Source organism: Lacerta agilis, chromosome 13 (genome assembly GCF_009819535.1).
Source record: "Lacerta agilis isolate rLacAgi1 chromosome 13, rLacAgi1.pri, whole genome shotgun sequence".
Taxonomy (NCBI): Eukaryota; Metazoa; Chordata; class Lepidosauria; order Squamata; family Lacertidae; genus Lacerta; species Lacerta agilis.
Genome location: NC_046324.1, coordinates 41,372,072 through 41,384,557, shown reverse-complemented (window position 1 = coordinate 41,384,557; position 12,486 = coordinate 41,372,072). Strand labels below are relative to the sequence as shown.

At 43.5% G+C, this 12,486-nt stretch overlaps 1 protein-coding gene across 6 annotated transcripts in view; it reads left to right on the top strand.

The window, feature by feature from the left end:
- The window catches only part of TRRAP (transformation/transcription domain associated protein), a 175,689-nt gene that overhangs the window by 63,896 nt on the left and 99,307 nt on the right, over nt 1-12,486 (top strand). For 3 of the 6 annotated variants that reach the window (XM_033166488.1, XM_033166486.1, XM_033166485.1), the window contains 3 exons: nt 903-1,049; nt 10,693-10,906; nt 11,909-12,034. In XM_033166488.1, the coding sequence (XP_033022379.1) occupies nt 903-1,049; nt 10,693-10,906; nt 11,909-12,034 (487 nt within the window). Of the gene's footprint in view, nt 1-902; nt 1,050-10,692; nt 10,907-11,893; nt 12,035-12,486 lie in introns of all 6 variants that reach the window. The other 3 variants (XM_033166487.1, XM_033166484.1, XM_033166483.1) reach the window with 1 other exon arrangement.

Below are 12,486 nucleotides of genomic sequence, written 5' to 3'. Positions count from 1 at the left end.
TTTCTCCTGTATACACTGCTTAATAAAAGCTTAGAATGAGCACACCAAACTCCACTTTGTTTCTGCTAATCTCGTATTCCGACACTGTGCTCTGTAATTAAACTGTAAGCAGAGCAGCTGCAATTAGAAGAGTGCTTTCTCCAGTACCAGCCATGTTGGACCGTACAGTGAGGCCTTCTTGGTGCTGCTGCCACCGGGGGCTGCCCTGTGGGAGATGATTTATCCAAAAGGAGGTCCAGGAGGCTATTCCTTCTGCTTCTGTGCATCATAGGGGTTGCTGCCTTGCCAGGAGAAAACACAAAATGCATAAGAAGCATCCTAGGGCCCAGAAATGGAGGAGACCTCGCAAATCTCGGAGTAGGTTTGGGAGATCTCCTTCCACCTCCACCTCTAGGAGGTCTTCTCCTACTTTGCCCCTTCTGTCCAAACAGGCACATCCTTCCACCTCCTGTGTCCTTTGGGCCACCACTGAAGCAGGCGTTGTGGGGTGAATCTGCTCTTCTTCTGGGCCCTGGAGTGCTTTTATACATTTTGTGCCTTCTAGTTGGGGAGCAACCCCTATGGCACACAGAAGCAGGATGGGCAGCAGGGATGGGCAGCCTAGGGCCCTGCAGTGGTTGGGTTCCAATGCCCATCAGTGCTAAGCAATATGGCCAGTGGGATGATGGGAGTTATAGTCCAGCAACTTCTGCAGAGCCTTTTAAACTCTCTATGTTTGGGGGCGGGGTATTGTTTGTTACCATGGTATATATTTTTCTGTTTATGTGTTTTTATATTGTAAATTGCCCTGTGATCCTTAGAGGAAGTGTGGTATAGAAATTACTGTTGCTGTTGTTGTTATAATATTGACAACAACAATAATAGTACTTGCTGCTTAGTAATTTTTCTTGTTAAATTTCTAGGTAAATGACAACTCAAACACGGCTGGCTCTCCAGGAGAACTGCTCTCTCGACGTTGTGTCAACCTTCTGAAGACAGCTTTACGACCAGACATGTGGCCGAAATCAGAGCTCAAACTGCAGTGGTTTGATAAGCTGCTAATGACTGTGGTAAGTTAATGTTCCAGCCTTAAACAACTTTGTGAGGCATCAGTAAGAAACAATATAATTAAATGCTTAATAAAGTACCCTGTATGTGTTAATAGTTGTCTTGTTGCACCCATTGTATTGATTCATTAACACACACACACACACACACACAAAAAGTGGTACCTCTGGTTACGTACTTAGTTCGTTCCGGAGGTCCGTTCTTAACCTGAAATCGTTCTTAACCTGAAGCATCACTTTAGCTAATGGGGCCTCCCACTGCCGCCGCGCCGCCACTGCCCGATTTCTGTTCTCATCCTGAAGCAAAGTTCTTAACCCGAAGTGCTATTTCTGGAGTCTGTAACCTGAAGCGTCTGTAACCCGAGGTACCACTGTGTGTGTGTATATATATATATATATATGTATATATATATATATGAAGATCCTGAGAATGTGTTGAGGTAAACTGTGTGGTGCTCGCTGTAGAGAACTTGAAATGTCATGTTAGCCTATTTAATTGCCAATTTAATTTGATGCCATGACTTGGTAAATGTTCAGCTTAATGGAATTGATTTGTAGTCTCAAATAATTACTCTTGTCTTTGTTCCTGACACCAGGATTAGGATAAAAAGTCAACCACTGAGAATTGGAAATGAGTGCTAGTTTTTGCATTGTAACACTGATGAGATGTTGATATTTTATGCAAGTATTATTTTTATTTTAATGTTGAGCTCCCGGAGAATTTTCCTCATCACTACTGTGAGAGCAAGAGAAAGAAGATTCTACTACCCTTGTATTCCTTTTCCAATCATCTGTCCTTATTGCTTACCCAGCCTTGCATTTAACAACTTCCTAGGCAATAAGGAAATAAAATACAGTACGAGTGAGCGAGTGGGGTGCAACACTCTTTGTGTCCTCCAGCTTGGTGGAAGAAAAGTCAGTCCTTCACCTCTGACCCTCCTCTGTTAGCACACTTCCTAGAACAACATTATTGTTATTTACCTCTGCTTAGTGACTGATATCTATGCTGGACACAGAAAAGATGGTTCCCTCTCTTCTGCATCCAACATGGCAATGCAGTAATCTAGCCTCTTAGCAGGCCAGTAACTTTGTGGCTTATCTACAAGGCTGCATTAATCTCGCTGCCATGCAGTTGTTGTCTGTTGCTGAGGTGGGGTGAAGGCTTGCTGGTTGCAAATTCTTCGTGGACTGGGGAAGAGTTAGCATATCTACAGTAACTAAAAAAAGTAAATGGGGACATGCACAATGTATACTTTTCAGCAAGTGTGGAGGCTCTCAGCTGACGGTATAGACAGTAGGTAACCTTGCCCAACCTCCCAAGGAACCTCTTTAGGGATTCACAGTTGGTTTGGAAATTCACTTTGTCTGGTACACAGTGACCTCGGGTTACATGCGCTTCAGGTTACAAACTCCGCTAACCCAGAAATAGTGCTTTAGGTCAGTGTTTTTCAACCACTGTTCCACGGCACACTAGTGTGCCGCGAGATGTTGCCTGGTGTGCCGTGGGAAAAAATTGTGTTTATTTGATTCCTATTCAAGAGAATTACTTTATATATAGTCAATATAGGCACAGAGTTAATTTTTTTAACATTTTCTAATGGTGGTGTGCCTCGTGATTTTTTTCATAAAACAAGTGTGCCCTTGCCCAAAAAAGGTTGAAAAACACTGCTTTAGGTTAAGAACTTTGCTTCAGGATGAGAACAGAAATGGTGCAGCAGCGGTGCGGTGGCAGCGGGAGGTCCCATTAGCTAAAGTGGTGCTTCAGGTTAAGAACAGTTTCAGGTTAAGAACGGACCTCCGGAACGAATTAAGTACTTAACCAGAGGTACCACTGTAGTTTGGGAATAGGCTACTTGAAGGACCACCTGCTCCCATGTGAATTTGCCTGCCTGTTAAGGCCTTTTGTTGTGGAGGGGAGGCACTTGCGCATGCCTCTGTCTTCTGAATTAAGGTTGGTGGAGATGCAGAAAGCGGCTTTCTCTGTGGCACCACCTTCAAGTTCTGGTTCAGTTTCTTTCAAAGTTCTTCCTTTCTGACATGTACAATGCCATTGTTGCTTTTTCAGCTGGCTTTTGGCTTTACTTCTGTTCAGAATATTTTGGCTTTTAAAAGTTGTTTTGGGGTTGTATCCAGTGCTAGCCCTCCTTGGAGTAGACCCATTGAAATTAACCAACATGTCTATCTCTGGTCCCTTAATTTTGATAGGTCTGCTCTGAGTAGGACCTAATTGGATACACATTTATTTATTGCATTTTATAGATTGGATCTTTGTTAGCCGCTGTTGAGCAGCATTGCCTAGAGAGGAGACAAGACACTATAGATTTGATGAATGAACGACTGAATGAATGTGTCAAGAAAGGTGCCCTGGCGCCCTTGTGTTTCCTACAGGGATGTTGTTGAAGCCTTGTTCCCTTGGCTCTTTTTCTGTATCCTTGAGGTCAGCCTTGCCAAACACCTCTGTGGCGGCAACAACAACAACAACAACATTGACACTGCTGCTGCACGTATGTGTGTAGAAAGGAGCTGGAAAATGGGAGAATTGGTTTGGAAACTAGGCTGTGCGACTGTGGTGGGATGTGTGTGTCTGAAGCATGCAAAAGTAATCTGAAAATGTGGACAGCTGCTGGAGACGGAAGCTCGTATCTTTAAACATCTATCCACACCAGTAATGTGTTTCATTAAACATGTTCTGCATCCAAATTGACCCTTAACAGCTGCCTAATGAATACCAGTGGTATGAGCAATAGCCTTACCCATTGCTGTGTTTGGATGCTAATTGCCACATTTTGCGTTATAAGCACCAGTCTGGAATATTTATTTTATTCATTAGCTGGTGTGTATAGCATAGAGCTTATACTATACATGTCTATTTAATGAATAAAATAAATATCTCTTGACTGCGGCTTGCATTGCAAAATGTGGCAATTAGGCTATAGTTGAGTTCATAGTTTATTTTCAGACTGCACAGACATCCGAGTCCTGAAAACGCTAGGAATCCGTTGACACAATGGTCTCTTTCACAGTGTACCAGCTATGGGTCTTTATATGCAAGGTAGGACTCCCTAGAGAGGTAAAAGGAGCAGCCAGAGAGAAAATAAGCTCTTCTACTTTGCTCTCATTAGCTACGTTTTAGGCAGGCCCATGCAGAACTTGTCTGAGGTCCGGGATGGGAGTCTTGTTAAAATAAAGTTATAAACTCAAAGTTAACAACAAAAAACAGCCAGTCACTGGTGCCCCCCCCCCGGCTGCTTCCCAGCTTAGCCTTCCAAAGCCCAGAGCAAGTGTACAGCAGAACCTCAGTTTTTAAATGTCTCAGCTGCCGAATGTTTTGGAAGCTGAATGCCAAAACCCCGGAAGTGAATGCTTCCGTTTTCCAAGTTGAATGGCTTCCAAGGCGCGTTTCTCAATTTTCTCCATTCACTTTGCTGACAGCCCTTTCGAACGTTTTGGAAGTCGAACAGACTTCCGGAACGGATTACGTTCGGAAATCGAGGTTCCACTGTACTTTGCTGCCCCTCCCCCAGTCTGCATGGGCCTGATTTTAGGTAACTGCTACGTGGTTCAGAAGTGGAGGCATTGCTCTCTCACCTGTCTCCCTTTACTCAACAAATTGTAGTTGGACATTAAAAACCTACTTTTTTGGGAGTCATTTGTGATGTAAGGGATCTGTGGGGCATTCACCTTGGTACTTTTCATGTGTTTTCCTCCCTCTTGGGCCTTCAGGGCTCTGATAATTTAACAACATTTTATATCTTTATTACATTTTTGTCCCACTCTTCCTCTAATGAGCGCTCAGAGTAATGTGCAAGATTATTCTCACAACAACCTTGTGAGGTAGGTGAGCAGGAGAGTGACTTAACTCAGGGTCACCAAATGAGCTTCATGGCTGAGTGGATTATGGGCTGAGGTCTCCTCAGTTATGATCCATCACTCTTAACAGGGTTGGGGGGCCTTAGGTCCTTCAGATGTTGCTGTCACTCTCATCGACTTTGACCACTAGTGGTTCTGGTTGGGACACAGGCGAGAGAGAGAGAGACCCTGCACTCTTCTCATCGAGTGGAGGGTAGTTGCCATTTCCCTCGCTTCTATTTTTGGGATGGTGATGGTTGCTCGACACTTGGAAGACAATCCACAAATGTTTGTTCAGCAGTGAAATTGGGTCACTCAAACAAAGAACTATATCACAGTTCTTTTCTTGGATATGTTTGTTAGACACTCTTTTTTTTTGTAAAGAAAGCAATCTTCATAGCAGGAGATGCATTCACATTTCCAGGTTGCAGTCGAGGTGGTTTTTTGAGCTACGATTCATTGTCCTGTGATGGATGCTTAACTTTTGAGCTTCTTCATCTTACATCAGCTGAACTGCTGGTTAACCTTTTTCTTGCAGGTCACTGGCTGTGGGGTTTTTGTTTTGATTTCTTTGGTACCCTGGCTTTTGAGTTCAGCCGTTTCCCCTATGGTGACTTTAGAAGAAAACCTACAGCTTTTTTACATGCCATCCTCTGATTGCTCTATAAGTCAACTGGAGAGCGTTCCCATTAAAATTCAGCGCTTAGTAACGAATGTTAGTTGCACTGGGGAAGATCAAACTGAATTACTTAACAGCTACTCTGCACATTGTCTTCCTTCTTACAAATGAAACAGTATTACACAGCGCTGTAAGAGTTATCTTTGGCCTACCTTCCCCGCTCTGAATAATTGAATGCATATCTATTATTCTAGCACTTGTCAGAAGCTCTTGTGTCGTGCAACAAAGGCAGCACACATTGGGAGCCAAATAAAAAGGGAGTCTTGCTTTCCTCTGCTCGAAGGGAGATCGTTTTGACTGGAGGCCTGTTTGGTATCAGGCAAATGGAATTGATTTAAAGAAGGATCAGCAAGCTTGCTGAATGGCAGACGTCTGGGTTCAGTCATTCTGTTGTTGGACACAGAGGACATAAAGATGCAGCGTGTATGTGCAGCAGCTATACAAATTTTCTTCACTCTCAGACTCAATTATACATTGCCCAGTGTGGGTTACTTGTACAGCCTGCTCCACTGTGGTTGACAAATGTTGACACGGAATTATGTGTATAAAGATGAAGAGACGAGCAAAAACATTGGAAGCTGTTTTATATACCAGGCTAGGCTCTTTGTCCAGATGCACAACTATAAAATGAGGGACACCTGGCTTACTAGCAGTACATGTGAAAAGGATCTAGGGGTCTTGGTGGACCACAAGCTTAACATGAGTCAACAGTATGAAGCAGCAGCAGAAAAAGCTAAAGCTATTCTAGGCTTCATCAACAGAAGTATAGTGTCCAGATCATGGGAAGTAGTAGTCATGCTCTATTTTGCCTTGGTCAGACCCAACCTGGAGTCTTGTGTCTAGTTCTGGGCACCACAATTTAGGAAGGATATTGACAGACTCGAACATGCGCAGAGGAAGGCAACCAAGATGATCAAAGGTCTGGAAACCAAGCCTTATGAGGAACAGTTGTGGGAGTTGGGTATGTTTAGCCTGGAAAAGAGGAGACTGAGAGGAGATAGGATTGTTGTCGTCGTCGTTCAGTCGTTCAGTTGTGTCCAACTCTTCATGACCCCATGGACCAGAGCACACCAGGCACGCCTGTCTTTCACTGCCTCCCGCAGTTTGGCCAAACTCATGCTAGGAGCTAGGATAGGATAGCTGTCTTCAAATATCTTAAGGGCTGTCACATGGAAGATGGAGCAAGATTGTTTTCTCCTGCTCCTGAGGGTCAGACTCGAACCAATGGCTTCAAGTTACAAGAAAGGCGATACCGACTAAACATTCGGGGGGGGGGGACTTTCTGACAGTGAGAGCTGTTAGTGGAACGGACTCCCTTGGGAGGTTGTGGGCTCTCCTTCCTTAGAAGTTTTTAAGCAGAGGTTGGATGGCCATCTGCCATGGATGCTTTAGTTGAGGTTCCAGCACTGCAGGGGGTTTGGACTAGAGGACTCTTGGGGGTCCCTTCCCATGCTATGATTCCATCTAACCCTGTATGTTCTGCTCTGACTGGCAGCCATTCTCTGGGATCTTGGGTCTTTTCCATCACCTGCTGCCTGATTCTTTCACCTGGAAATACCAGAGAATGAACCTGGGTGCAAACTCTGACAGAGCAATGGCCCCTCTGATAAAATCCCAGTTGAACAGGACCAATGTGCCAGTCTCCTTAAGTGCACATCAGAGGTACCATTTCATATATTGTTAAGGGGCGAAGAGATTTCATTTCCAGGGTAGGGTATGGGGGGGGGGGGGAACGTAATTTCTCACCTGGGAGAAAGAAAAGCAGCAGAATATTTAGTATGGTTACTTCTTACATCTCACGTTATCATAGCAATGTCACCCCCACTGCTTTTTTTAAGTGAAATGGATAGGTGCCTATTTAATAGTTGCTCATTTCTGGAGTTAGCCAGGAAGGGGCACCTGAAGAGCAATTGCTCGTAACGTGTGAAATAGTGGTCCTCTGCAAATTGTGCTTTAGCACACCCTGGTGTAAAGGTAGGGATTAGAAATGATTACGAATCATTTCACTCCGTCAAAGCAGGATCACTGAAACCCTCAGTTTGGGGGGGGGGAATTGCTATAAATTGTTCCATCAGTGGTACTTAGCGCCAGCCCAGTTTAACGCAACAGTCTTCCTTAATACATTTAAATGTTGGAAAGGTGGAGCCCTTATGGCAGATCTTTTTACAGATGTGGTAAGAATGTCAGCTTCCGTAGAATAATTGGAAGATTCATAGATCACAAGTAATTGAGTGTCCTCTGAATGTAGAGCCTTTATTTATTTTGTTACGGGCCACAGCAATCTCTGCTGAGGGGTAGCAATGGATTCCAGGGGCCTTGGCACTTAGCCAAGGGTTGTGTTGTGGCGCCCGCCCTATGGAATGCCCTCCCATCAGATAAACAACTATACAACTTTTAGAAGACATCTGAAGGCAGCCCTATATAGAAAAGTTTTTAATATTTGACATTTCATTGTGTTCTAAATTTATTTCTGGAAGCTGTCCAGAGTGGCTGGGGCAACCCAGTAAGATGGGTAGCATATAAATGACGATGATGACGATGATGATTATAATTTATTGCTTTGGAAAGATGAACATCAGATATTAGTGTCTTTAGAAATATCTGAAGAAGTGCATGCACACGAAAGCTCATACAAAGAACAAACTTAGTTGGTCTCTAAGGTGCTGCTGGAAGGAATTTTTTTATTTTATTTTGTTTTGACTATGGCAGACCAGCACGGCTACCTACCTGTAATTTAGAAATATGGTTTATTTTACGTATATTTATACCTAAAGTCTTCAGTGGAGGGGGCGCAGAACATTAAACCCCAAAAGCGTATCTCATTGCTTCTCTCATAGCTTCAGCAAGCTTTGGTCCAGAGCGGCAGCCGGTCGTGGGCCTGTCTTTTGGTGCAGCCTCTCCCAACCAGTGCACATTGAGTTCCATTTCCTCCATCTTCTTCCCAGAAGCCTTTGCAGAAAAGCAACACTTCCCCTTCCGCTTCCAGTATCCAACCCCCCCCCCCCAATATCACTCTGGCAACTTCCCTTTCAAAAGGCTCCTGCTAAAGGCACTTTCTCCTGTGGTGACATCAATCCCCCTGTAAACCTGACACTCTCCCTTTCTTGTCTGATGCTGAAAGTCTCATGTTTCGTCAGGGTAATGACTGTGTAATCACCTGCCTTTGTTCTTTGATGGCAGCTCTTAAGTCTAAGCCAAGCTCCTGAGGAAGCTGGCTTGACTTATTTTTTAAGGCAATGTTTCTCAAACTTGGGTCTCCAGCTTTTATTAAGGACTTTTTTTATTAAGGATTACAACTCCCACCATCCCTAGCTAGCAGGACCAGTGGTCAGGGATGATGGGAGTTGTGATCCAACAACAGCTGGAGTCCCAGGTTTGAGGACGCCTTGCTACATTCGATGATCAAATCCCCACATTTACAAATTTCAGAAATGATGGGGAGAACCTGACATCCAGGAATTTTAGGGGATCCTTGTCCCCTGCAAACCGGCAACAAAATTATTTAAGATAACTTGCCCAGCATCATAGTGAAATCATCTACATGTGAGGGTCTCCCCTGCCTCTCAAATCAGCTTGCACAGTTCAGGCCATGAAAAGTCACAAGCAGAGAGGAGTTGCCGTGTAAGGGGGGGGGGGACTTTCAGAGAGAATAGCTCCAGATGGCTCGTATAGGAGATTCCAGCTGCACACTGCAGTTGAAGTCAAAATATGGACAAGGTCACTCTTAAGCTACTGACCCAGAGAAATTTTTATTTGATTCCTTTCTAAATTGTGGTAAATGGCCGGCTTCCATTCAAAGAGTATCGTCAAGGGGAATTTGACTTGGAGCCTGGTACTGACTATCCTATTTACTTTTGTAACAATCTCTTGAAGTCCAAATGGAGGTGGTGGAGATAAAAATTAGGGCATGCATACATGCAGGAATGAAAACAAACCTTTCTTACCCAAGAAGTATACCTATTTACATGTTTTAATTAAGACTGTTACTGGAAAAATCTTAAAAGTCATGAATTTTAGCCAGGCATGTCAGTAAATTTGCAGAAGCAAAAAGTATACTGACCACATGTGCCTGTGTTGCAACTGGCATCTTAAATCAAGGGTTGCCTATGTGCTGCTGTCCAGATGTTGTTGTACTGCAACTCCCATCAGCCCAGTCCGGCATGGCCAATGATCAAGGATGATGGGAGTTGTAGCACAACTTCTGGAAGGCATCACGCTGGCTACTCCTGTAGAGGCATTCTGTCTTACGTAGAGAAAAACCCCAGGAAGGTCTCTTTAAATGGGGCTTTCTATCAGCAGTTATGAATATGTTAGTGAATGGAAAGTCTTTGCTTTTGCTTTAAATCTGCTTCCTAACATCTTTTCAGTGAATCTTTTTTTAAAAATCAAGTGAACAATAGAACCCTACTTTTAATAGTGTATTATTCTTTAATATTAAGGACAAAAAATAAATCATAGAATAGTTTTGGATTTCCTATGTGCTTCAGTGGAACGACAGCTTCTTTTCAGAGAGTTCGCTTGACTATGGAGAAAACGTGTTGGTTAGTCGGAAGGGATGTGTAGGAAGTGGGATCACAAAGTCAGCTCCCCATCTCTGACCTCCAGGTGTTCAGTAGTTTGTTGTCTCTCTACCTGGATGAAGACTGTAGTTTCTCAGACCATGTGACCACAACCAACAAATGTAAAGAGGTTGGAAATGGAGATCGTGGTTCAATCCCACTCTCCTCCCTTCCATGTGTGTATTCTAAATGTGATTCTGACCATGTTCAAACAGCATATTCTGTTCAGGAATAGAGTGTATTTTGCCGCACAGCCCTGAAATGTTTGGACATAGAATCATAGAGTTGGAAGAGACCACAAGGGCCATCCAGTCCAAGCCCCTGCCAAGCAGGAAACACCATCAAAGCATTCCTGACAGATGGCTGTCAAGCCTCCGCTTAAAGACCTCCAAAGAAGGAGACTCCACCACACTCCTTAATGATTGATGCAAGAATTAAAACCCTCACATTAAATCCTGAAGTCACTTTCTTGTATGTGGGGTTTGTGTGCATGTATGTGAGTATGGTAGAGTGGGAGAGACTGCTAATCTTTTATCTGTCTTTTGATGTCTTATTCCAGGAACAGCCCAACCAGGCCAACTTTGCCAACATCTGTACTGGATTGGAGGTTCTCAGCTTCCTCCTTACCGTACTCCAGTCTCCAGCTATTCTGAGTAGCTTCAAACCTCTGCAGCGAGGGATTGCCTCTTGCATGACATGTGGAAACACCAAAGTTCTAAGAGCTGTCCACAGCCTCCTTTCTCGCTTAATGAGCAACTTTCCTACAGAACCAAGTATGTTGGGGAGGGGCAGCCCCCTGCTCCCCGCTTTATATATTTAGAAAAAAGCCTTGTGTGACCAGGGGGAAAGGGCAAAACATCTCCCAAATATGCGATCCTTTCATTTGTGCCGGTTTTTTATGGACTGTTTTTTTTTTAAAAAAATATATATTTGCACTTTCAACCCCAATTAAAAGAAAAAGTTGAAATAAGTAATCATGAGAAATACATCATTATCCAGTGGCATAAAAACTTAATAACCTGTGGCAGTTATTACTTTGGCTCAAGGAATGCATGTCGTAAATTTAATGTCTTTTGCAATTACCATTTTTCTGCTTTGAAGGTGCAGTTTTTCAGTTGTTAAACATGGCTATTTTAATAAGACAAGAAAGGGAAATTGGGTGTAAAGCTAGACTTTAGCTAACGGGATGAGAGGGAAGAGGAAGTAGTCTTAAAATTGCAACTGGGAGAAATGTATAACAGTGGAGACCCCCCCCCCCTTGCTTGTCCCCCCCCCCCTTGCTTGAGAGGTTGTGAACTCTTTACATTTCAAGTGGGAAATGTGAAGAGAAGTCCTCAGTCTACTGCAGAAACTCACTAACGGAGAATTCAAAGTCCCACAAGAGGGCAATATCTTTATTAGGCCCACCAAAATGCCACAAAGCAGTGGACAAGCTTTCAGGTTCTCGAGAAAACCTTCAGCAGGCTTCTTCAACCTCGGCCTTCCAGATGTTTTGAGACTACAATTCCCATCATCCCTGACCACCGGTCCTGCTAGCTAGGGATCATGGGAGTTGTAGGCCAAAAACATCTGGAGGGCTGAGGTTGAGGAAGCTTGGTCTTCAGCAAGCTTCATCAGGGATGGGAAACTTCAGGCCAGGGGTTGAATTTACTAGGAGCAGTGTAAAATTAGGTATGGGCATTTGTGTCCATGTGCTCACTGCTTGAATGAAAGTCAGCAGAAATAAATACATATGAATCTATCTTGTGTTCGGTTTATTGTTAACTGTGGCGTAGGTACTTCAAGTGTTGCCTCAAAGTATGAAGAACTGGAGTGTCTCTATGCAGCTGTTGGGAAAGTTATTTATGAAGGACTTACTAATTATGAAAAAGCTACAAATGCCAATCCTTCTCAACTCTTTGGTAAGTTCCTGGTGCGTTACATTATTAGGGCTGGGCATTTGACTGGTCAAAACAGATTCGGCCAGTTGACCTGATCATATATTGTCAAATATTTTTTAAAGCTTAAGCATTATGAAAGCAGCAAAGAAGATATTCAGCTAAACTGTTCTAGTGTAAGTGCTTTGGGCTGTGTAACAGAACTTCGCTTCCTCCTTTTCTTTCTGCACATGTCCTAAATCTGTTCCAGAGAGTTAGGAAAAATTGAGGTGTGCTTGCACTAGCAGAACACTGCCCATAATCTTTAAGATGTGTTGGAAATGTAGACAGGAGGAAGGGAGTTTTTATCACATGTGGTGGACTTGTGGTAAGGTTAAGGCCTTTTGGGAATCTATTTATAACGAACTTAAGAAGATGTTTAAATACACTTTCCCAAAAAGACCTGAAGCCTTCCTATTGGGTTTGATGGGAGATGA